At 41.6% G+C, this 23511-nt stretch overlaps 1 protein-coding gene across 2 annotated transcripts in view; it reads left to right on the top strand.

The window, feature by feature from the left end:
* The first annotated feature begins 19828 nt into the window (after window positions 1–19828).
* The window catches only part of rcor1 (REST corepressor 1), a 36272-nt gene continuing 32589 nt past the window's right edge, over window positions 19829–23511 (top strand). For both annotated transcript variants that reach the window (XM_060933932.1, XM_060933933.1), the window contains exons 1-2: window positions 19829–20590; window positions 20689–20748. In XM_060933932.1, the coding sequence (XP_060789915.1) occupies window positions 20434–20590; window positions 20689–20748 (217 nt within the window). In that variant the 5' untranslated portion in view covers window positions 19829–20433. The remainder of the gene's footprint in view (window positions 20591–20688; window positions 20749–23511) is intronic.

Here is a 23511-nt window from a genome sequence, read left to right as displayed (position 1 = left end):
TAGTGATACATAAGTACACACAAGATGTTTTGATGTCACATGATCCTATCCCGTTGGGCTTGTTGGGTAATATTGTGCATGTTATCACATGATCCGTGTATATAGAACTTCAGAACATTCAGAACCCGGAGTTCATCTTGCACAATATCCCTCAATGCAAACACCAGGCTTTAGCACTGGGTTCATAACAGACCAGAGTGTTTTAGGGTTTAATAGATGTATTTCAACTCTTTATGTATGGTATTTAGTAAAAAAAATTTTTTTTAAAAATTATAATTATTGATTTTTGGCCAAGTTATGACTCTTGAATGGATTATACAGTAGTATGAATGTGACTTTCTTTTTAAACCTCTCCATTAACACTGACTTATTTAACCTACACTTTTAGCCAAAGCATGCAGCTGAGCAGTTTATAGCTTTGCTCAAAGACACAACACAACTCTCTGCTCCTGGGATTTAATCTCACAACCTTCCAGACACTAGCACAGAGTCTTAAATGCTGAGCAGTCTATTTATCTAAACAACTATTCAGCAGTTGTAAAAATAATGTAATCATGTTGAATAAAATGAAACAACTGATAAATGTTTAATCTACAGCTCCTTGGGTTTTCTCGACTTACTTCACAGCTGATCAAGCTTGATAAAGCCTGATTTGATGTGAAACCTGATCAAACTTGAAAGCTGTCAATCAATTATTCTAATTGTTTGTTTATCCAGCTACCCATCAATCAGTTCTTAATGTGTGACAATTTGCCCAAACCTGAAGAGTAGCATTCCAAGCAAGACCTAAGGAAAGAAGGAGATTGCCCTTAGGAAATGCTAACCACAACAACCACACCACCTAGTGGATGAAGTTTTAATGTTAATTTCAAACAAGCTTCTTTTTATATTTGACAAGGGCCTTGTCTTGTGCAAGACATCTTTAAATCATCCATCCATCCATTATCCATAGCCGCTTATCCTGTGCAGGGTCGCGGGCAAGCTGGAGCCTATCCCAGCTGACTATGGGCGAAAGGCGGGGTACACCCTGGACAAGTCACCAGGTCATCGCAGCACTGACATATAGAGACAAACAACCATTCACACTCACATTCACACCTACGGTCAATTCAAAGCCACCAATTAGTCTAACCTGCACGTCTTTGGACTGTGAGGGAAACTGGAGCACCCAAAGGAAACCCGCGCAGACAGAACAACACACAGAAAGGCCCTCATCATCCACTGGGCTCAAACCCAGAACCTTCTTGCTGTGAGGCGACAGTGCTAACCACTACACCAATCTGTAAATCAGTGCTCTGCATTTAGTTGAAGAATGGAAGGAGGAGGGGTGACAAACCCAATAAAAGTTTAAAGAAAGCGTGATCAGTTCAGCCGTGCCTTCTCATCATCATCATCATCATCATCATCAAAACAGAGAATGACACTTACATACTGTACTCTGTGCTGAGGACAGAAATATATGAATTGCCAAAGCAAACATGGATGCATGTGAAATTTAGTCAACAAAAACAGATCTCACTAAATTAATCAGCATTTATTTCAGAATCCAGAGATCATTCGAGAGAAGAGATTACGATGAGGCTCATGTTCAAATGCTGTTCAAATGAGTTTTGCTTCAGGTGATAGGACTAGAGAGACTGGTGTGCGTACTGATCAAAGTGATTGCTTATGTCATATTGCAAACTTTTATAATTATAGTGTGTTTGCTTGTTTGTCAGTTCAGAATTATATGAGAAATCAGGTTGAGCTCATGCCAACTGAATTATGACTGAATTAAATTAAATAAATTTATAAAGTAAGTATAATGGATTATAATAACCTATCAATATTCCTTGGATGTTTTACATAAAATCAATGATATTAAACACAGAATGTCTGCTTTAGAATAGCATGTCCATCTGTAGGCTATGAATAAAGGCTATACTGTCTATATATATATTACAGCATATATATATATATATATATATATATATATATACAGGCCAGGAAAAAATTCAACTTGCGGATGGAGAGACCATAATATACTCTGGTAGAGAGGATGATATACACAGAGCAGGAGTAGGTATACTGATGTCACAGGAAGCAGCAGGGACTCTTATAGAATGGACACCAGTCAGCGAGAGGATAATTCTAGCTCGTTTTCACTCAAGGTACATCAAACTAACGGTAATACATGTTTATGCGCCAACCGAGGATGCAGATGAAGAGACCAAAGATGAGTTCTATGCAAGACTGCAAGAGGTACTAGATAAGAGAAACAAACACGATATGCTGGTTATTACTGGAGACATGAACGCAAAGGTGGGGGAGGAGAACAAGAACTACGAGCGAGTGATGGGAAAGCATGGGCTAGGAGTAAGAAATGGAAACGGCGTAAGGCTTTGCGATATGTGTGAAATGAACGAACTAGTCATAACAGGAACACTATTTCCACATAAAACTATCCACAAAGCGACATGGATTTCACCAAACGGACGGACCAGGAATCAGATCGATCATGTTTTAATCAACAAGCGGTTCAGGAATTCAGTAAAAGACACAAGGGTTTACAGGTCTGCAAATTTGGGGAGTGATCACTATCTTGTTTGTGCAGCTATCAGGCTTAAGCTTAAGAGACCTCCAAGGCAACAGAAATCAAGGAGAGTCAAATACAACATGTCAAAGTTGGGAAACAAAGATACCATGAAAAAATTCAAGGTTACCCTAAGGAATAGGTACCAGGTCCTACAGGAAAGCGACGATTTAGAAGAAGATCAACATGAAGTAGAAAAAGACTTTGAGGTCATGAGAAAAGCGTACACCGAAACAGCAGATATTATTTTAGGTAAGCCAAAGAAGAGGAAAAAACCTGGATTAGCAAAGAGTCATGGCAGCTAGTGGATCAACGGGATGCCATCAATAAGAAGATCTTAAGCACTCACTCAGAAAGATTGAAGAATCAACTAAGAGCGAAATCAAATCAAATCAAGTTTATTTGTATAGCGCTTTTAACAATAAACATGGTCGCAAAGCAGCTTTACAGAATTTGGACGACTTAAAACATGAGCTAATTTTATCCCTAATCTATCCCCAATGAGCAAGCCTGTGGCGACGGTGGCAAGGAAAAACTCCCTCAGACAACATGAGGAAGAAACCTCGAGAGGAACCAGACTCAAAAGGGAACCCATCCTCATTTGGGCAACAACAGACAGCCTGACTATAATATTAACAGTTTTAACAGGTATAACCCTCAACTGTCCTCATGGGGCCATCCTTCACAGGAGCGGTGCGATAAAACTCCGACCAGACACAGGGCACCAGGATGGATCAAGCAGGTCCGAGGGGCAGAAGAGGCCAGCATCTCAATCCCAGGATCAACATGTAACTCAGAGGGACAGATTGGGGGGAGGGGGGGGAAAATATGCTGAGAAGAATAAGGAAGTGAAAAGAAGCATCAAGTCTGATAAAAGGAAGTGGCTAAACAACATCGCTAGCCAAGCTGAAGAGGCTGCAAGAAGTCAACATATGAAAACACTGTACGAGTTAATAAAGACACTTAGTAATAGTAGTCAGAGTCATCAAAGCACTGCAGTGATGGACAAGAATGGAAACCTCCTCAGCAATAAAAAGGATATACAAGATCGATGGACGGAACACTTCAAAGAGGTCCTGAACAGAGAACCACCACAGAACCCAATTACTACCATGGATGACAAGGAAGACCTGGATTTCCAAGAAGTAACAGAAGAGATTGCAGTTATTGAGCCGACATTGAGTGAGGTGGAAGAGGCAGTTAGAAAATTGAAGAGCGGGAAAGCACCGGGCATTGATAACATCACTGCCGAGCTATTGAAGGCGGACATGGATTTCTTGATAGGAAAGATACACGAGCTATTGTCGAAGGTATGGAGGTTTGAGGTCATCCCAGAGGCCTGGAAGAAAGGACTGATAATTAAGCTACCCAAGAAGGGCAACCTAAAAGAGGTATAACGTTACTATCTATAGTTGGGAAAATTCTAGGGCGTATTGTGATCGATAGAGTGAGGAATGGAGTCGATAAAAGACTCAGAAAAGAGCAAGCTGTCTACAGGCAGGGGAGGGGAACAACAGAGCAAGTCTTCATTCTAAGAAACATCATAGAGCAGGTGAACGAGTGGCAAGCTACTATATACGTCAACTTTATAGACTTCGAAAAGGCTTTTGATTCGGTACACCGAGACAGCCTATGGATTATCATGAGGAAGTACGGTATCCCTGAGAAGATCATAAGGATAATACAGTTGTTTTATGCTGACTTCCAGTGTGCTGTAGAAGACCAAGGAGATAGGGGCGAATGGTTTGACATTAAGACCGGAGTCAAACAAGGCTGCAACATGTCTGGATTCCTCTTCTTGATAGTGATGGATTGGATTATGAGAAGGACAGTTGGCCAGGGAGAGAATGGCATAAGATGGAGACTAACGACGAAATTAGATGATCTAGATTTCGCAGATGATGTAGCATTGCTATCCTCGACAAGAAATCAAATGCAAGACAAAACCACAAGAATAGACATGGAAGCGAAAAGGGTCGGCCTTAGAATAAACCTTGACAAGACCAACGTCATATGAATCAATGCAAAGAACCAAGAACCAATCAGTATTTCGGGTAAAAACATCAAAGAAGTTGAAGAGTTTACTTATCTTGGTGCCAAAGTTAACAAGGAAGGAGGCGGGATGGAAGATCTGCAGAACAGAATTTCAAAAGCAAGAGGGACGTATGCTAGGCTAAATAAGATCTGGAACTCCAAGAATATCTCAAGAAGAACGAAGATGAGACTGTACAAGACCCTGGTCTTGCCCGTCTTGATGTATGGATGTGAGACCTGGAAAATAACTAAGAGTGACGAACACGTTCTTGATGTGTTTCAAAACAAGTGCCTCCGGAGGATTTATAGCATACGATGGCAAGATCATATCACAACCAAAGAGTTACTAACAAGGGTAGAAATGTTACCAGTGAGCCAGGAAGTAAAGAGAAGAAGATGGAAATTGATTGGTCACATCCTAAGACAGCACACAACGAGCGATGCAAGAACGGTGCTAAGTTGGAGACCAGAGGGGAAAAGGAGAAGAGGAAGACCAAAAACAATGTGGAGAAGGATGGTGGAGAAAGAGATGAAAGAAGGAGGATGGGGTTCGTGGGACGAGGTGCGATGCGTTGCGATTGACAGAGAGAGATGGAAAGCTTCAGTGGAGGCCCTATGTGCCACATGGCACATGGAGGACAGCAAAATATTCATTCATTCATTCATTCATTCATTCATTATCTCTAGCCGCTTTATCCTTCTACAGGGTCGCAGGCAAGCTGGAGCCTATCCCAGCTGACTACGGGCGAAAGGCGGGGTACACCCTGGACAAGTCGCCAGGTCATCACAGGGCTGACACATAGACACAGACAACCATTCACATTCAAGTATATATATATATATATATATATATATATATATATATATATATATATATATATACTTGAGAAATAGCAGCCACTTTTAGAGCATTGCAGTGTTCCTGTCTTTCAGTGGACCCAAACTGGAATCTTTAAATCCCATCACAACCCGTTTTTTTTTTTTTTTGAGTGGGGTGGGGGTGGGGGGTTGATTTTTTTTTTAATGCTTGAACATTACATCTGGGTGTAAGACATGCAAAGGAAAAACATATTTCAGTTCAGTAAAACATTTCGTTTTTAAAATTTCTCATAGCAGATCTTAAAATTTCACCAAGTAAAAGTTTTTTTTTCCCAGATCGCCTTATGTGTGTATCAGTTCAAACCAAGTGAAAGCATAGTACAACATTATTTCACTAATTACTGTACTAGTGCATCTCAAAAAATTAGAATACCATGAAAAAGTTCCTTTTTTTTCATAATTTAATTCAAAAAGGTAAACTTTCATATATTCTATATTCATTACATGTAAAGTGAAATATTTAAAGCTTTTTTTGGTTTAATTTTGATGATTATGGCTTATAGCTCATGAAAATCAGAAATCCAGTATCTCAAATTATTAGAATATTCCCTAAGATCAATCAAAAAAAGGATTTACAATACAGAAATGTCCAACTTCTGAAAAATATATTCATTTATACACTCAATACTTGGTTGGGGCTCCTTTACTATGAATTACTGTATCAATGCGGTGTGGCATGGAGGTGATCAGTCTGTGGCACTGCTGAGGTGTTATTGAAGCCCAGGTTGCTTTGATACTGGCCTTCAGCGTATCTGTATTTTTGGGTCGGGTGTTTCTCATCTTCCTCTTGACAATACCCCAAAGATTCTCTATGGGGTTCAGGTCAGGCAAGTTGGCTGGCCAATCAAACACAGTAATATCATGGTCAGCAAACCATTTGGTAGTAGTTTTGGCACTGTGGGTAAGTGCTAAGTCCTGCTGGAAAAGGAAATCAGCATCTCCAAAAAGCTCGTCAGCAGATGGAAGCATGAAGTGCTCTAAAATCTCCTGGTAGATGGCTGTGTTGACTTTGGACTTGATAAAATACAGTGGACCAACACCAGCAGATGACATGGCACCCCAAGTCATCACAGACTGTGGAAACGTCACACTGGGCTTCAAACACCTTGGATTCTGTGCCTCTCCACTCTTCCTCCAGACTCTAGAACCATGATTTCCAAATTAAATGCAAAATGTACTTTCATCTGAAAAGAGGACTTTGGACCACTGAGCAACAGTCCATTTCTTTCTCTCCTTAGCCCAGATAAGACACTTCTGACATTGTCTCTGGCTCAGGAGTAGCTTGATATTAGGAATGCGAAAGTTGTATCCCCTTTCTTGAAGATATCTGTTCGTGATGGGTCTTGATACACTGACACCAGCCTCAGTCCACTCCTTGTGAAGCTCTCCAAGTTCTTGAATCAACTTTTCTTGACAATCATCTCAAGACTGTGGCCATCCCTGTTGCTTGTGCACCTTTTCCAGCCACCCTTTTCAGCAATGACCTTTTGTGGCTTACCCTCCTTGTGGAGGGCATCAGTGATCATCTTCTGGACAACAGTCAAGTCAGCAGTCTTCCCCATGATTGTGGTTGTATGTACTGAACTAGACCGAGAGATGCACTGATACTGTTTTACTCAAACTCGAAATGAAATATTCTAATATTTTGAGATGGGGTTTTTTTATGTTTTTGTACTGTATGTCATACTGATTAAAATTAAAATAGAAAAATGCTTGAAACATTTTAGTTTATGTGTAATGAGTCTATAATATATAACATTTTCACTTTCTTAAATAACTGATGGAAAATATTGAACTTTTTCACAATATTCTAATTTTTTGAGATGCACTTCAGTTACAGTGTAAATACCATGTTGTAATGATTATGTATTTTACAGAAATGGAAAGTTGAATTGACCTATGTGGAAGTGTTTATGGGGAGGCACGGTGGTGCAGTGGCTGGCACTGTCACCTCACAGCAAGAAGGTTCTGGGTTTGAACATTGTGGTCGACTGGGGCCTTTCTGTGTGGAGTTTGTATGTTCTCCTCATGCCTGTGTGGGTTTCCTCCAGGTGCTCTGGTTTCTTTGCACAATCCAAAAACATGCAGATTAGGTCAACTGGCTACTCTAAATTGCCCATAGGTGTGGATGTGAATGGCTGTCTGTCTCTGTGTTAGCCCTATGATAGATTGGCCAATCGTGTCACAGCATTGCAATGCGTAATCATGTTAATATTATGCCTCTATAATACCATGAAAAAAATCAACGAAACTCAGCCAAGACCACTATGAGTCTGGTTCCACATTGGGAGCAATTTCCAAATAACTAAAGGTACCACAGGCAGCATGGTGGTGTAGTGATTAGCACTGTCGCCTCACAGCAAGAAGGTTCTGGGTTTGGCCCCAGCAGCTGATCGGGCCCTTTCTGTATGGAGTTTGCATGTTCTCCCCATGTCTGCATGGGTTTCCTCTGGGTGTTCCGGTTTCCCCCACAGTCCAAAGCCATGCAGGTTAGGCTAATTGGCAATTCAAATATTTCTGTCCTCAGCACAGAGTACAGTATGTAAGTGTTATTCTCTGTTTTGATGATGATGAGAAGGCACGGCTGAATTGATCACACTTTCTTTAAACTTTTATTGGGTTTGTCACCCCTCCTCCTTCCATTCTTCAACAAAATGCAGAACACTGATTTACAGATTAGTGTAGTGGTTAGCACTGTTGCCTCACAGCAAGAAGGTTCTGGGTTTGAGCCCAGTGGATGACGGGGGGGCTTTCTGTGTGGAGTTTGCATGTTCTCCCAGGGTTTGTATGGGTTTCCTCCGAGTGCTCCTCTGGGTGTTCCTGTCCAAAGACATGCAGGTTAGGCTAATTGGTGGCTCTAAACCAGCGTTTCTCAACCTTTTTTCAGTCATGGCACCCTTCAGAAGTATGCAAATTCTCAAGGCACCCCCATATAAAATATACGCAGTCACGCTGACCATACGCTGACCCCGGCAGTGATGTTGTGACATGGGAAAGGGGGCAGTGAGACAAATTTTGATGATGCATGAGGCGGCGATGATCTGCTTTAGTGTAACTATAATTTTTTGGAATTTTAATTCATTTTATTTATTTCAATGTTAGAATATATAATTTTTTGATGGCACCCCTAACAAAGCCAGACGGCACCCCAGGGTGCCGCGGCACCCTGGTTGAGAAAGGCTGCTCTAAACTGACCGTAGGTGTGAATGAGAGTGTGAATGGTTGTTTGTCCCTATGTGTCAGCCCTGTGATGACCTGGTGACTTGTCTAGGGTGTACCCCGCCTCTCGCCAATAGTCAGCTGGGATAGGCTCCAGCTTGCCCGTAACCCTGCACATGATAAACGGTTACAGATAATGGATGGATGGATGGATGGATGGATGGATGGATGGATGGATGGATGGATGGAAAGGTACCAGAAAAATGAATTAATGATTGGGCCCAGACAGACACTACATCATTTAACAAAGAGGCACAAATTAACTCCCAAACTTTAGTCTGAAAGGCTCCAACAAAGGAACCTTTGGAGGCATTGGGTACATTCTACATGCCAGTATCACAAAAGCCAGACTGAAGTTTGCACGTGACTGCCAGGGTTTTATCGGAGTGTTCTCTTGTCTGATGAAACAAACATCTAACTGTTTGATCATAATGATCAGCACTATGTATGGAGGAAAAAATGTGAGGCTTTTAATCTTAAGAACACCATCCCAACTGTGAAACATGGGACTGGAAGGATAATTTTTGGGGGGTGTTTTGCTGGAAAGGGACTGGTGTACTTCAGAAAATAGATGACAACATGAGGAAAGAGGATTATCTTGAAGTACAGAACCAAATCCTCAAACCTAAGCCAGAATATTAAAAATTAGGTCAAAACAGGGTCTTCCAGCAGGACAAGGATCCTAAGCATACTGCCAAAATAGTTACAAAATGGCTTAAAGACAACAAAGTGAAAATATTGGAGTGGCCATCACAAACCTGAATCTCATTTTTTAAAAATTGTGAAATGAACTGAAAACTCATATCTTAGCAAGAAGGCTCAAATCTTCACTGCGTTACACCAGTTTCTGTCAGCAGGAATGAGCAAAGAATTCCTAAATAGTATTGCAAGGCATTTGTAGAAGCCTACCCCAAGTGTTTGATCCAAGTTCAAGCAATGCCACTAAATACTAACAAATTGTATATAAACTTCTGACCAAGTGAGAATCTAATCTAGTAAATAAAAGCTGAAATCAATCTGTCTCCTAATTATTATTTTGAAATGGCCTCTTATGGAAATCAAGTACGGTAGATACCCTAACTTGCTTAACATAGGAAACGTATGGGAACATGAAATGTGTGGAGTTGTGAAAAGCTGTAAACTTTTTAACCTGGGAGTGTCGAAACATTTGGCCTAACTGTATGTCAATTAACGTTTCAGTTTTTGGAAAATACCTATTGTATAGGGAGGCATGGTGGTGTAGTGGTTAGCACTGTCGCCTCACAGCAAGAAGGTCCGGGTTCGAGCCCCGTGGCCGGCGAGGGCCTTTCTGTGCGGAGTTTGCATGTTCTCCCCGTGTCTGCGTGGGTTTTCTCCGGTTGCTCCGGTTTCCCCCACAGTCCAAAGACATGCAGGTTAGGTTAACTGGTGACTCTAAATTGACCGTAGGTGTGAATGTGAGTGTGAATGGTTGTCTGTGTCTATATGACAGCCCTGTGATGACCTGGCGACTTGTCCAGGGTGTACCCCGCCTTTCGCCCGTAGTCAGCTGGGATAGGCTCAAGCTTGCCTGCGACCCTGTAGAACAGGATAAAGCGGCTACAGATAATGAGATGAGATGAGACCTATTGTATACGTACAAGAAAGTATTTAAACTCTTACTAAAATATAATTACATGAATGAAGAAGTGTACATCTTGTCAGTGGCCACCATAATAAAAATCTTTCTGTGGTACTTTAATCTGTATCAGAATAGGCATTCCTCAGGTTAGGCTTTGTCTCTGAATTAGACTAAATATAACAGGCTACTGTCATGCTAAGATGAACATGCAACGTATGGACCACAACATTGTGGTTTTGATTAAAATTACTCTGACTCAACCGAAATATTCATTGCAGGCACATCCTGACACATGCTTTCATAATAAAGGATTGCATGACAGTTACTGTAAAATAAGATGAAATTTGATATGAAATGCTTACAGTTAATGAACCTGGACCAAGTGTAATAATTCTCAGTTATGTTGTATTACTGACCAATGTTCAAAATTATTTTTTTCTATCATTCCCATTATATTATTCTATTATTTCTGTCAACATTTATCCATTTGGCTCCTCATAGTCAGTATTAAGCATTAAAGACTGTACTCAAGGGTCTAGCAGTTGTTATCTGGCAGTTATATTTCACCTCATTTTACAGTACATTTAATGCAAAACATTTATTATGATGTTTTACCTTCAGCATAATCATATAATAATAACTACGAGGGGTATAAAGAGCACTCAATTTGGCACAGACTTGTTAAATATTAAAAATGCCCTTGTTTTATTAACCAACTATTGTCCATAATTATTTGTTTCTATTATTTTATATTTATGGATAGTCATTTGTAACTACACTTGAGATTGACAGACAACTGGGTGACATGTTGGTGTAGTGGTTAGCAAGGTCGCCTCACAGCAAGAAGATTCCGGGTTTGAACCCAGCGGCCGGCGAGGGCCTTACTGTGTGGAGTTTGCATGTTCTCCCCATGTCTGCGTGGGTTTCCTCCGGGTGCTCCGGTTTCCCCCACAATCCAAAGACATGCAGTTAGGTTGATGTGGGGCGGCCTTGGGCTGAGGTGCCCTTGAGCAAGGCACCTAACCCCTGACTGCTCCCTGGGTGCTCTAGTGTGGCTGCTCACTGCTCTGTGTGTGTGTGTGTGTTCACTGCTTCAGATGGGTTAAATGCAGAGGATGAATTTCACTGTGCTTGAAGTGTGCATGTGACAAATAAAGGTTTCTTCTTCTTCTAACTGAGAAGCATGATGGCACAGTGGATAGCACTGCCATGTTAAAACTCTGAGGTCCCAGGTTCAATCTTAAGATTTCACAGTTTCCTGTCTCAATGTGGGTTTCCTCTGGGTTCTCTGGTTTCCTCCCACCTCCCAAAAACATGCTGGGAGGTGGATCAGCTACTCTAAGTTGCCACTAAGGGTGATTGAGTGTGTGAATATGTGTATGCCTCGTGCCCTGCTCCATGTACCCAGGGTATATTCCCAGTTTGTGCCCAGTGTGTTTGCGATATGCTCCAGATCTACCATAACCCTGATTAGGATAAAAGCCTAAAGATGTATGACATGAGTTGGGGGTTGTTCAAGTGCACTGCAGTGATTCTTATGAATGTACTTTAAATCACACCCTTCAGATTATGAACTCAGAACCTTAAACTGAAACCCCAGTAGCTTGTAAATATATGAGGTATACAGTACCAGTCAAAAGTTTGGACACGCTTTCTAATTCAATGTTTTTTTTTCCTTTATTTTTATTAATGAAAATTCACTTCATGCCTTAAAGTAATGATGGATATTGTTTTTCTTTACTTAGTTGAGCGGTTCTTAGACATTATATGGATTACTACAGTTGTGAAATAGGGATATTTACTGTAGTTTTATTATTTACTATTTACTGTTTGATCTCAAACACATTTAAGAAAGCAAAAAAAATTGCAGTAATTAACTTTTGACGAGGCACGCCTGTTTAACTGAAAAGCATTCCGGATGACTACCTCATGAAGCTAGTTAAGATAATGCCAATAGTGTGCAAAGTGTCATCAAGCTAAATGGTGGCTACTTTGAAGAATCTAAAATATGAAACACTTTTTTTGTTTAGCGCATAATTACATATGCTATTTCATAGTTTTTATGTCTTCAGTATTGTTCTACAATGTAGAAGAAGAAGAAGAACAACAACAACTTTATTCATCACATGCTTGTGAAATTCCTCTCTGTATTTACGGTAACCCATTTGAAGCAGTGAATACACACATGCACACACACGTGAGCAATGAGCACACACATATATCCAGAGCAGTGGGTAGCCATGCTAACAGCGCCCGGGGAGCAGTCGGGAGTTAGGTGCCTCGCTCAAAGGCACCTCAGCCCAAGGCCATCCCATATTAACCTAACCGCATGTCTTTGGACTGTGGGGGAAACCGGAGCACCCAGAGGAAACCCATACAGACATGGGGAGAACATGCAAACACCACATAGAAAGGCCCTCGCCGGCCGCTGGGCTCGAACCCAGAACCTTCTTGCTGTGAGGCGACCGTGCTAACCACTACACCACCGTGCCGAAAATAGTCAAAATACAGAAAAACCTATGAATGAGTAGGGGTGTCCAAACTTTTGACAGGTACTGTAGGTCTCTGATATCTTATTGCATTTAATGCCCCATGACGTGGCTTGAGAGCTGTAATTTGATCCTGTATGCTGACATATTTCCCTTTGAACCAGGAAATCAGATTGATGACCTGATGAAGTGCTTGACCTATTTATACAACAAGCAATAGTGTTTGAGATGTGCCATACCCTCTGTGAATCGAAGCAAATTTGACAGTAGCTTAGCAAATTAGCTAAAGAGAATGTAACAAGTTTAATATGAACCTGCTTTCAACTGTGGAGGATTTCTGATTGCTGCATTCACCAATTCCTTTTGATTTTAACAAGAACGATATCATAGATCACGAGATCCTGTGTGTTTTTGGAGTTATGCTGTATGTTTGAGCTAAGATCAGTAGTATCAGTAGTGCCAGTGGTCACAGTAAGCTAGAGGGACGACAGTGGGAGGCATTTGACACATGGAAAAGGAAATTGCAAGGGAACCATTACTCCATTCATACTCGTACTGAAAGGCGTTTATTTACTGCTATTATGCTGTAATGGTGTCATGTAGGAGTGGGAACAAAACAGTAAAGTCGAAACATTAGTCTATCGCCTGGTGACCTAGTAACATTAATGATGATCTTTTGCCATGGATCCAGTGGGAATCAGAACCACTGGATTAATGTGTCATGACCGGTTGTAAAGTAGCTGGCAATTATGTAAATAATGATGCAGTGGTACAGTCAGGTGGGAATATGCGACACCTGTTGTTTTCCCATTACGGAAGGAAGACTGAGTGGGAATGAAAATCTGTTATTTATCCTGTGTTGTTTTTACCTGATACATTAACAGGATTTGAATATGAAAGGGGCTCATATTTGCTGCTAACAAACTGATACTGTAGAGAACGACATGCCCTTTGGGGTGGGACGTATAAGTTGTCGAGAGTATTTAATTGCAGGCTGAGTCATTCGAAAAGTATGAATTGTTTTCTGGGAAGTTACAAACTTTAAAATTGAAATGAGAATATCTCCAGAAGTATTTTTGTTTCTAACAAGGTATTTTATTGTAGTGGTGCTGATTACACTAACTAAGAAACTAAGGCTACGGTCACACTACAGCTCATCATGGGTTTGCAAATACTTGGCGATAAAAAATTGGTAACATTGACACCAATTGTGCAATGCACGGCGAATGTTCTCCGAGCTTCGCAAGTTGTTTTTGGTGTGTCTTTGCCTCATGAGTGGCCAAAAACATTGCAAAAAATTTCAATGCATGCACTGAAATTTGGTGGCGATGTTTTTGTCGGAAAATTAAATGGCGAATACTTGCAGATGGGTTTGGGAATATTTCCCGAAGCTGGAGGAACCTTCTTCGAGCCTCTTGAGATGTATTTGTTTCGAATCCCTGTCCCCGATGCTTGCAGAAGCCTCATCAACACAGCAGCTTGGCATAGCCTCACCTTCACCGAGACTTAAAAAGTGCATTGACATAAGGATCCTTCGGAGCGCGTTGTGAGCACTCTTGGGACCCAGTCGTTATGGGAAACACCTGATGCTGATTTGAGCACAGTCAGCATACACATATAAGGACACTGTTTTCACAGAGACTTTGCAAGTATTCTGTCAGGTATGCAGCGGTAGACAGATCTAAGTACAGGAAGAGTGTTTATTAGCAGGCGTGATATTTACAAAACCAAAAGTAGAGTCATAAACATGCCAAGAAACAAATGCGACAGTGATAATGATAATACTTTGAAAAGCCTCTATGTCCTTATATATGTGTGCTGATTACACTCAAATCAGCATCAGGTGTTCCACATAACAACTGGGTCCTGTGAGTGAGCGTGGCCGCTCGAGTGCGCAAAGGCTCAAGTGGCTCAAAGGCTCAAGTCACAGTCAAGTGTTCGCCTGCTGTGTAACCACATCTTTTAGCTCGCCTATACATCGCCACCAAAATGCTTCATTTTCATCGATAATGCATTGCAAAGCATCGTGAGATGTAGTGTGACCGTAGCTTTATTGATGAAAATGAGGCGTTTGATGACGATGCTTCCCCGAGGTTCGGAATGTATTCCCAAACCCATCTGCAAGTATTCGCTGCTTAGTTTGCAGATGAAAACATCTCATTATCTGTAGCCGCTTTATCCTGTTCTACAGGGTCGCAGGCAAGCTGTAGCCTATCCCAGCTGACTACGGGCAAAAGGCGGGGTACACCCTGGACAAGTCGCCAGGTCATCACAGGACACATAGACACAGACAACCATTCATACTCACATTCACACTCACGGTCAATTTAGAGTCACCAGTTAGCCTAACCTGCATGTCTTTGGACTGTGGGGGAAACCGGAGCACCTGGAGGAAACCCACGCAGACACAGAAAGGCCCTCGCCGGCCATGGGGCTCGAACCCGGACCTTCTTGCTGTGAGGTGACAGCGCTAACCACTACACCACCGTGCCGCCCATTTCAATGCATTCAATACATTAAAATTGTATGTGATGTTTTTGGCCACTCACAAGGCAGAGACACACCAAAAAACAACTCGCAAGGCTCAGAGAACATTCGCCGTGCATCCAGAGCATTTTTTAAGGATTTTTCACTAGGAGACCAACTGGTCTGGGCAATACAATCACAGGCCCCAGAGTCCATATGGCTGCACTGCTGCGGCATATTCTGTGATGCAAAATGATTCACCAATCACCATACAGACAAACACACTACAGTGACTACACAGCTATCAAGAGCAATTACCAAGCACAAATGTTACGTCAAAGACACTCAAAGTTACACAGTAATGACATCGGATTCTGACATCAGCCATCTCAGTAACCAAATTTTAGTTTTGTTTTTCTTAACCAACATGATCTTGTGTGTATATCTTATAACATAGATCTTCGTTTTCCTTGTTAAATGTATACTTACATGGTACTTGGTTAATTGCAACTGATTGAACCAAATGATAAGACATACACTACCGTTCAAAAGTTTGGGGTCACCCAGACAATTTTGTGTTTTCCATGAAAAGTCACACTTTTATTTCCCACCATAAGTTGTAAAATGAATAGAAAATATAGTCAAGACATTTTTCTGGCCATTCTGAGCATTTAATTGACCCCACAAATGTGATGCTCCAGAAACTCAATCTGCTCAAAGGAAGGTCAGTTTTATGCTTCTCTAAAGAGCTAAACTGTTTTCAGCTGTGCTAACATGATTGTACAAGGGTTTTCTAATCATCCATTAGCCTTCTGAGGCAATGAGCAAACACACTGTACCACGGGCGATTGCTCTAAGACAACGAGGGAGGCTCAGCCTCCTCTAAAAATGATGACCATCGTGTAGGATGAATTGCGCTAGGCTTATGTTATAGCCGACAGGGGCGTATCAAGCTTTCCAAAAGTGGGGGTGTTCTGGAATGGGGAAGCCATTAGAAATCGGTTTATGGCTATATACACGCCCGGCGTGTACACTGTGATGTACTGTCAATGACCGATATGGAACTTTTTCATACCCATGGTCCATGGATGCAAATGAAAGGGAGGACAGCAGAAAGCCTATAAATCCAGTTGACTCCAGCCAAGTTCTGCATTTCATGCAGAGATCTATCATGTTGGGTTTTGGTGTTGTTACTGCCAGGGCTATGTAATTATTCAGTAAGTGAAGGCAAAAAGTATTGAGTGATAATTCTAGGTAACAGGATACTGTTCTATAACAGAGATGTCAGTATTGCTGCCTACACAAAACCAAAAACTTCACATAACCCAAGAAGTCATACACAGTGTATAGATCATACACCATCATGCATAACAGTTTGGACTGGGATCGCTTTGTGTGAGCAGGAGGCATGGCTAATCAGTTCATGTTGGAGAAGCGCAGCATCCTGGAAGGACCTCTTTAGTATAACATTCAAATAAGACGGGGCAGTTCCTGCTTTTAATGTCTTTAATTAATCAAACTCGTGTACAAAACTTGTTTGCATCATGCATTACATCAGGTTTAATGCATAAAATTTGAAAATGATGCAGTAGACTACACATACAACAAACACTTAATGGCCAAATAACATTACTGTACAACAATTATTGAACATTCATTCGATTTGAAATGCCTTTAAATCTCAATTGAAAAACTCTTCTAAAAAGTGATAAGCAGTTATAATGCATGAACAGTAGGCTTGGTACAAACACACACACTCGTAATAAAAAACTTGCCTCAACTGACTTTACAACTAGTAACTACTATTAACACAATCTTTTAGGGCATGGCACCTGGGACAACTGTTTGAATGATGGCATCGCTTTGAGAAGGGTCTGTGTGCAGAGCCGCAGAGCCAGGCACAGTAAGCACCGCATGCGACGTCAAACCTGGAACGGTGAATCAGGAGCGGTAAAACTGGTGTTGGCTCTGCAGCTCTGCAGACAGATACTGTATTATTGAGCGCTTTCGGCACGCTACGCAAACTGGCTATTATATTCATGCAACTGCTGATTGGTCGGGTGAGAAAAACTGTTTTGAGGCCGTTGCGTGGCTGTTTTTTGTCTAACATTATGGCAATAGTTTACTTCCTTGTTACACATTTTATAGTAGCTGTATAATTTTCATAATGATGTCATTTTAATCTAACAAAAGTGCGGGGGATGAAATTGTGTTTCAACAAAAGTGGGGGGGATGAAACGTACACATCCCCCGCGGGTGATACGCCCCTGATAGCCGACCTTATAACATTGCTATTTCAGATCCAGAATCATAGAAATATATGTGCCCAACCCAACTACAGTGCGAAATCATTCCGTTATAACTTTCACCAGTTTGCCTAATGTGTGCGTGAGTTTTTCCCCCTCGTGACAGCGCGATGCAGCCCAGCCTCAGTGCACTTCAATGGCATTTGGGAGCTATGCACTTTCAATATCAAAATGCAAGACGATTATTGGACAAATACTGCGAAAATGCCCGCCCACGGAGTCTCACGGACTCCCAGCCTCAGTGGACTTCAATGGCATTTGGGAGCTATGCGCTTTTCAATCTCAAAATGCAAGACGGTTATTGGACAAATACTGCGAAAACGCCCGCCCACGGACTCCCAGCCTCACAGTGGGAGGGACATGGCAAAGCTTTCCGCGAGGAGAATGGTGATTGGTGAAAGCGGCCGGATATTTTCTTTGATTGACAGCTCGTTTCAACTATAGACAGGCAGCGGTGAATTTCAGTTCAGTCCCATGCGGATTCGCAAGTGCTGTGGTGTATTGTAAGAGATCAGCTTACATTTCGATTTCATTCATTACATACGGTTTCTACCAGCTTTTTTAATTTGTATATATTTTCATTGTAAATAAAGTGCAAATATAGTGTTGTCAAGTTTGCTATCTTAGTTCCAGAAATTTCATTTATTTGAGTGACTGAACTTGAACTTGAGGGGGCTAGTCAGCTAGCAAGAAAGCTGCGCATGGATGCCAAGCATTGCTGATTTAATTTTGGCGAAGCCATTTAAGCCATTTGCCAGTCTTCCTTTCGAGGAAAAAATTAAAATTAAAGAGCAGGGTAGACCAACGCCTCAAATTGATTTGGTGAAAAAGGTAGGGAATAATACTCGTTCCTTTCAGCTCTCCTGGTACGAGAAAGTGAATTGGCTAACAGCAAGTGACCCACATCAACAACAGTAAATAGGCTACTTTAGTAATATGTCATGGATGAACCAAAAATATAGAATCTATTTAAAATGTTTATACTGAGTATATTATATTGGAATATATATTTTTCTGGATATGAATTAAACACAGCTACAATTTGGAAAACATTTTTAAACAAAAACACAGCCGAGAACATTTCACACTACAGACCTGGATTAAAAGTGAAGGGTTATCAAAATTGTCAGTAAAACATTTCTCAGTCAAAATAAGTAAAATATAGGGAAAGTGTCATTGAATGAAATGTGTGGCACCCAGCTCTATGTTTGGCTCCCCAAGGTCAGTGCTTGTGCCTATTCCAGAACACTCTGCTGTTACTGCTGAGGTTCCTGACAAAGAGCTGCTTTCAATAATGATCAATTTTTAAACAACATGCCACAATTTTAAAATATAAAATGTTAAAATATACCCCCCCAACACCACCATCATGTATATTGGACAGTAGGCTAATGGGCCAAAAGAACCTGTTATTTCACAGTTTGTGACCCTGCCAACAATCAGCCAGATCAGAGGCAAGAGTATGGGCAAAATTTATGTGTTTTTTCTTTTAAAATCTGGAAATATCGTAACCGACCAGCCTCCCGTTTGAAAGACTACCAGCCGCCACTGCACTGTACCATTAGAACACTGGAAATGGGCCTCTATACACCTATGGAGATATTGCACCAAAAACCAGACATTTGCAGCTAGAATAGTCATTTACCACATTAGCAATGTATAGAGTGCATTTCTGATTAGTTTAAAGTGATCTTCATTGAAAAGAACAGTGCTTTTCTTTCAAAAATAAGGACGTTTCAAAGTGACCCCAAACTTTTGAACGGTAGTGTAACTTGGTTTAAAATTTGGTCTCCCAGTGAAGCTGGTTTGGCATTGACTAGGAGACCAAATCTGGCCACTGGGAGACCATTTGGTCTCCCAGTCACTATGCTCTGCGTGCATCGCACAACTGGTGGCGATGCTATCAATTTTTCATCGCCAAGTAGTCGCAAACTCATCGCAAGCTGTAGTGTGACCGGGGCCTTAGAATGGGGTGAAGAAAAGCTTTGAGTCACTTGTGATTTTGATTTAAGAGGCACTTTGAATGAAAATGTCTTGCTGATTATGGGTTAGTCAGAACACAGTCGTTTATTTTTGCACTTTCATGGAGCCATGTGCACAAAATGCTCTTTTGAGTCAGATTATACATTTTCATTTCTGAACTTATTGATGAATCGCAATAACTTGGCTATCTCTGTGCAGTTTTCTGACTCCCTCCCCTTCACTTTTCACTCCGTCAGCACTTTTGGCTCATTCAGAGCTCACTAGGGCTCTTTACTGTCCAAGTAGTGCAGAAGTGCACTACTGAAGTTCCCTACTCTCTCTCTCTCTCTCCGTATGAAGAGGCTCATACTTTTATTCAACACAGTTGCGTTTTATATCAAAGCGACATTTTTTCCTTAACGAGTCTCCTGAAGGGAAGTTATCTCTTATCGAAAGTGTTTTTGACATGTTTCCAAGTTCGTTTTGGGCGAAATGATGCATTAAATTAGCATTAGCCAGTGCTATCTTTGCTAGCTTGCTATCAGTGCTCTCTCATAGAGTGCTAACAGTTAGCCGGCTAGCTAATCCAATAGACTTAATATTGTTCGGAACTTAGCTGGCTTGGCATTGCTAACTTCATAGAGCTAGCTATTTATCCAGACAGGGTTACAGTTTGAAGACTTTGTGGTTGATGTTTAAATGTTTGTGCTCTTGTTTGAAAGGATTTGTGCATTTTTTAAGCTGATATTCACACTTCGTTTTTTGACAGCGAGGCCGTGAACTAGCCATCATCATCATCATCGGTCTCTACTTAGCTTAGCCTGTTAGCTAGCTAGCTAGCTAGTAGAGAGACGGACAGACAGACATAGAGACAGACGTAGCTAAAGTTCGGCGCTGTGCTTCGGGATGCCTGCGATGTTGGAAAAGGGTACGGCGGAGATTTCAGGGAAGAGGAGAGGCAGAAACTCGGTGAATAACCCGACGAAAAGTTTTACTTCGAACGGCAATAGTAACAATTCTTGGGAGGAAGGAAGTTCGCCTTCTTCTAGTGATGACGAGCACGGTAAGTCAGAGGTGGTAGCCTCGATCACTCGACACAAGTTCTGACACTTTTGCAGCCTGTTTTGAATCTGATTTTTTTGTTTGTTTTTGTGTGATAAGGTGCAGGAGGGATGCGAGTCGGCCCACAGTTTCAAGCTGTAGTTCCAGACTACGACCCCGGTAAAGTGTGTTGGAGTTTTCCGAGCTGTAGTGAGGGAGCAGGTTACAGCGCGCGGTAGCCTCGAACACAGCCCGTTGTTTTCACTAGTGTACAGTTGCATCAGATCTGCATCACACTGCACCACTTTTTGCTCTCATTGCTCACAAGTCCTTTATTTTGGCCGTCTCATTTGCTTTAAATAAGCTGCCTGTCTTTTTAGGACATTGGCATAAACAAAAGAAATTCGTTTCCTCGCAATATTGGAGTGTCTTGTTTAATCACTAAGCAAGGTCAAGTGGGCTTTTCTTGCCTTGGAACGAAATGTCATTTCATCAGGACCATGAAGAATATGGTCAGAAGTATGTGGACACCTGACCATCACACCCATGTGTTCCTTGGCAAACTGTTGCTAGGCATGTGACAAGTTATTAGATTAAGAATACACGAGAAGACCTTTAAAATGATGCATGAACCAACTATCTATGACAAATATTAAGAAAGTTGTGATTTTTTTTTTTTTTAATTTCGAAAAATCGAAGGGATTTTCAGTCCTTAATTCAGGGCTGTGAAAAATCCGTGGAATTCCGTGAATTTGGCCGCCAGAAATATCATTTTAGTAAATCACCTAATTTTGCGCCTCACAGCAAGAAGGTCCTGGGTTCGAGCCCCGGGGCCGGTGAGGGCATTTCTGTGTGGAGTTTGCATGTTCTCCCCGTGTCCGCGTGGGTTTCCTCCGGGTGCTCCGGTTTCCCCCACAGTCCAAAGACATGCAGGTTAGGTTAACTGGTGACTCTAAATTGACCGTAGGTGTGAATGTGAGTGTGAATGGTTGTCTGTGTCTATGTGTCAGCCCTGTGATGACCTGGCGACTTGTCCAGGGTGTACCCCGCCTTTCGCCCGTAGTCAGCTCGGATAGGCTCCAGCTTGCCTGCGACCCTGTAGGAGGATAAAGCGGCTAGAGATAATGAGACCTAATTTTGCAATAAAAATTGGGGGGGGGGTTCTTTTGCAACAGTGACAGACCGGTTTACAGCATTTGCGCCATGCTTACAAACCACGGCGCGAATCTTGTGCTCTTTAAACACGCTTTCGATATCAACGGTTTTGAAAAGGAGAATTTCACGGTATGTCCGTGTCACGGAGGGACATCGTTCAGAGGGAGGACGGTGAGACCGACGATGTCAAAAACATTTGCCAAGGAAAACGGCATCAAAAATCCATGGAATTGGCGATGGCTGGAGTTTAAAGTCAGTAGTGAATGAGCACATACGGAAGATAAAAGAACCAGGGAAAGCTTACGGCGTCTTGTGCCATCAGGATGTGAAGTACAGTTCTGGTGGAAGAACGCGTTTGGTTGACCATGTTAAAGGAAAAAAACATGCGGAATTGGTGAAATTGAAGCTGTTGAACTATAGATTACCAGGTAGACCATCTTGTTCACATTTATATATTCAATTTATTATAATAATAAACAGTTCAAATTAAATGGCATGGTTGAGAAAATATTTGCTTTCAGGAGATGCTTCAAATCTATCAATATACACAAAATCTGTTCAGCTTCTGGGGCCCTGCGGGCCCCTGGCTCCTGGGGGACTGCTCCCCCCAGATCCCCTGCTAAAATTGTTTCCTCGGATTTTGTCATTTCTATTTCACAGCCCTGTTAATTACACCCTAAAACAATAGAACTGTGACCGATATCAACAACTTCCACCTGTAAATGACCATAACTTGCTTAATTTTTGTCCCACTTTTTGTCCGGCAGCACTTGGGGACACAGTTTTCTAACGTTAGCAAAACCAATGTGCTAGTCTTTTAATTACGATGAAGATTAGATTAGATAGGACTTTATTGAGGCGGCACGGTGGTGTAGTGGTTAGCGCTGTCGCCTCACAGCAAGAAGGTCCGGGTTCGAGCCCCATGGCGGGTGAGGGCCTTTCTGTATGGAGTTTGCATGTTCTCCCTGTGGGTTTCCTCCGGGTGCTCCGGTTTCCCCCACAGTCCAAAGACATGCAGGTTAGGTTAACTGGTGATTCTAAGACTATGTTCAGACTGCACCCTGAAACGACCCATATCCGATTTTTTTGCCCATATGTGACCTGTATCCGATTTGTTATTGACAATCTGAACGACACACATCCGATTTTTTCGCATGCGACCCAGGCCGCTTGGATATGTGGTCCTAAATCCGATGCATATCCGATATTTTCACATGCGACTGCAGTCTGACCGGACAGGTCGCATTCATGCGACCTACACGTCATCAACAAGAGACAAACGTCACTATTCTGCGTTGGCTAATCCCGCCTCTTTGGTGGAAAACAACAACATTTGTACAGTTTTCAGAATTTAAATAGACTTTTATAGAATTGATCAAGCTAATGGTGGATTTGGTAGGGACCTGGATGTTGATCTGTTAGCCTGATTAAATAAAACAGTTTCTATAACTGATTTATAACTTAAACCATCCTGTATTACAAGATTATAAGATTGTTCTGGAAATTTCCAGTAATTTGACACCTTCGGTCTCATTAATCTGCTGCCCACATTAATCAGATTATTGTGTGAGTTCCGCCGCCGCCACAAAAACCACATCGCCAGGTCTCGCCTCATCTCCATAGCAAACTGCACTGGTGTTTCTGCACCTTGAGCCAGCGCTGAGAGAAGTTGCAGAATTCAGCTGCCTATAAACAATCTAAATAAATATTTATAAAAATGTAGAAAAAGTTTATTAATATGACGAAATAAATATGTGCAAATTATTAAGCCTGAATTAAGAGTTTGGT

The sequence above is a fragment of the Neoarius graeffei genome, chromosome 11 (genome assembly GCF_027579695.1).
Source record: "Neoarius graeffei isolate fNeoGra1 chromosome 11, fNeoGra1.pri, whole genome shotgun sequence".
Lineage (NCBI taxonomy): Eukaryota > Metazoa > Chordata > Actinopteri > Siluriformes > Ariidae > Neoarius > Neoarius graeffei.
The sequence above is the reverse complement of the archived record's forward strand: the minus strand, read 5'-3'. Positions and strand labels throughout refer to the sequence as shown.